The sequence below is a fragment of the Austrofundulus limnaeus genome, unplaced genomic scaffold, assembly GCF_001266775.1.
Source record: "Austrofundulus limnaeus strain Quisiro unplaced genomic scaffold, Austrofundulus_limnaeus-1.0 Scaffold116, whole genome shotgun sequence".
Lineage (NCBI taxonomy): Eukaryota > Metazoa > Chordata > Actinopteri > Cyprinodontiformes > Rivulidae > Austrofundulus > Austrofundulus limnaeus.
The window spans coordinates 1,525,852-1,526,080 of NW_013952518.1; the positions used below are offsets into that span (position 1 = coordinate 1,525,852).

General features: G+C 56.6%; 1 protein-coding gene across 1 annotated transcript in view; it reads right to left on the bottom strand.

The window, feature by feature from the left end:
• rint1 (RAD50 interactor 1) overlaps nt 1-229 on the bottom strand; it is a gene marked incomplete at its 3' end in the record, with an annotated part of 31,540 nt that extends 31,311 nt beyond the window's left edge. Inside the window, 1 exon segment of the mRNA XM_014014575.1 lies at nt 22-229. Within this exon segment, the coding sequence (XP_013870029.1) occupies nt 22-213 (192 nt within the window).

The following is a 229-nucleotide window of genomic DNA, read 5'->3' on the forward strand; positions in this document are numbered from 1 at the left end:
GGTGGGGGACTGTCCACGTACCTGCTCCTCCAGCTCAGAGTTCTCCTCTCTGATCCGGTCCAGCAGGTTCCGGACGGTCTCTGCAGACCTCAGCTCGCTGCCGAACTCCTTCTCCAGCAGGTCCAAACTGTACTCCTCACGGTTCTTCCCCGTGTTTGTAGAACCAACTTGGTCCACGGCAGCATCTGGTGGCTCAGAMGTAAACTCCGCCATTTTTCCTCATAAGTAG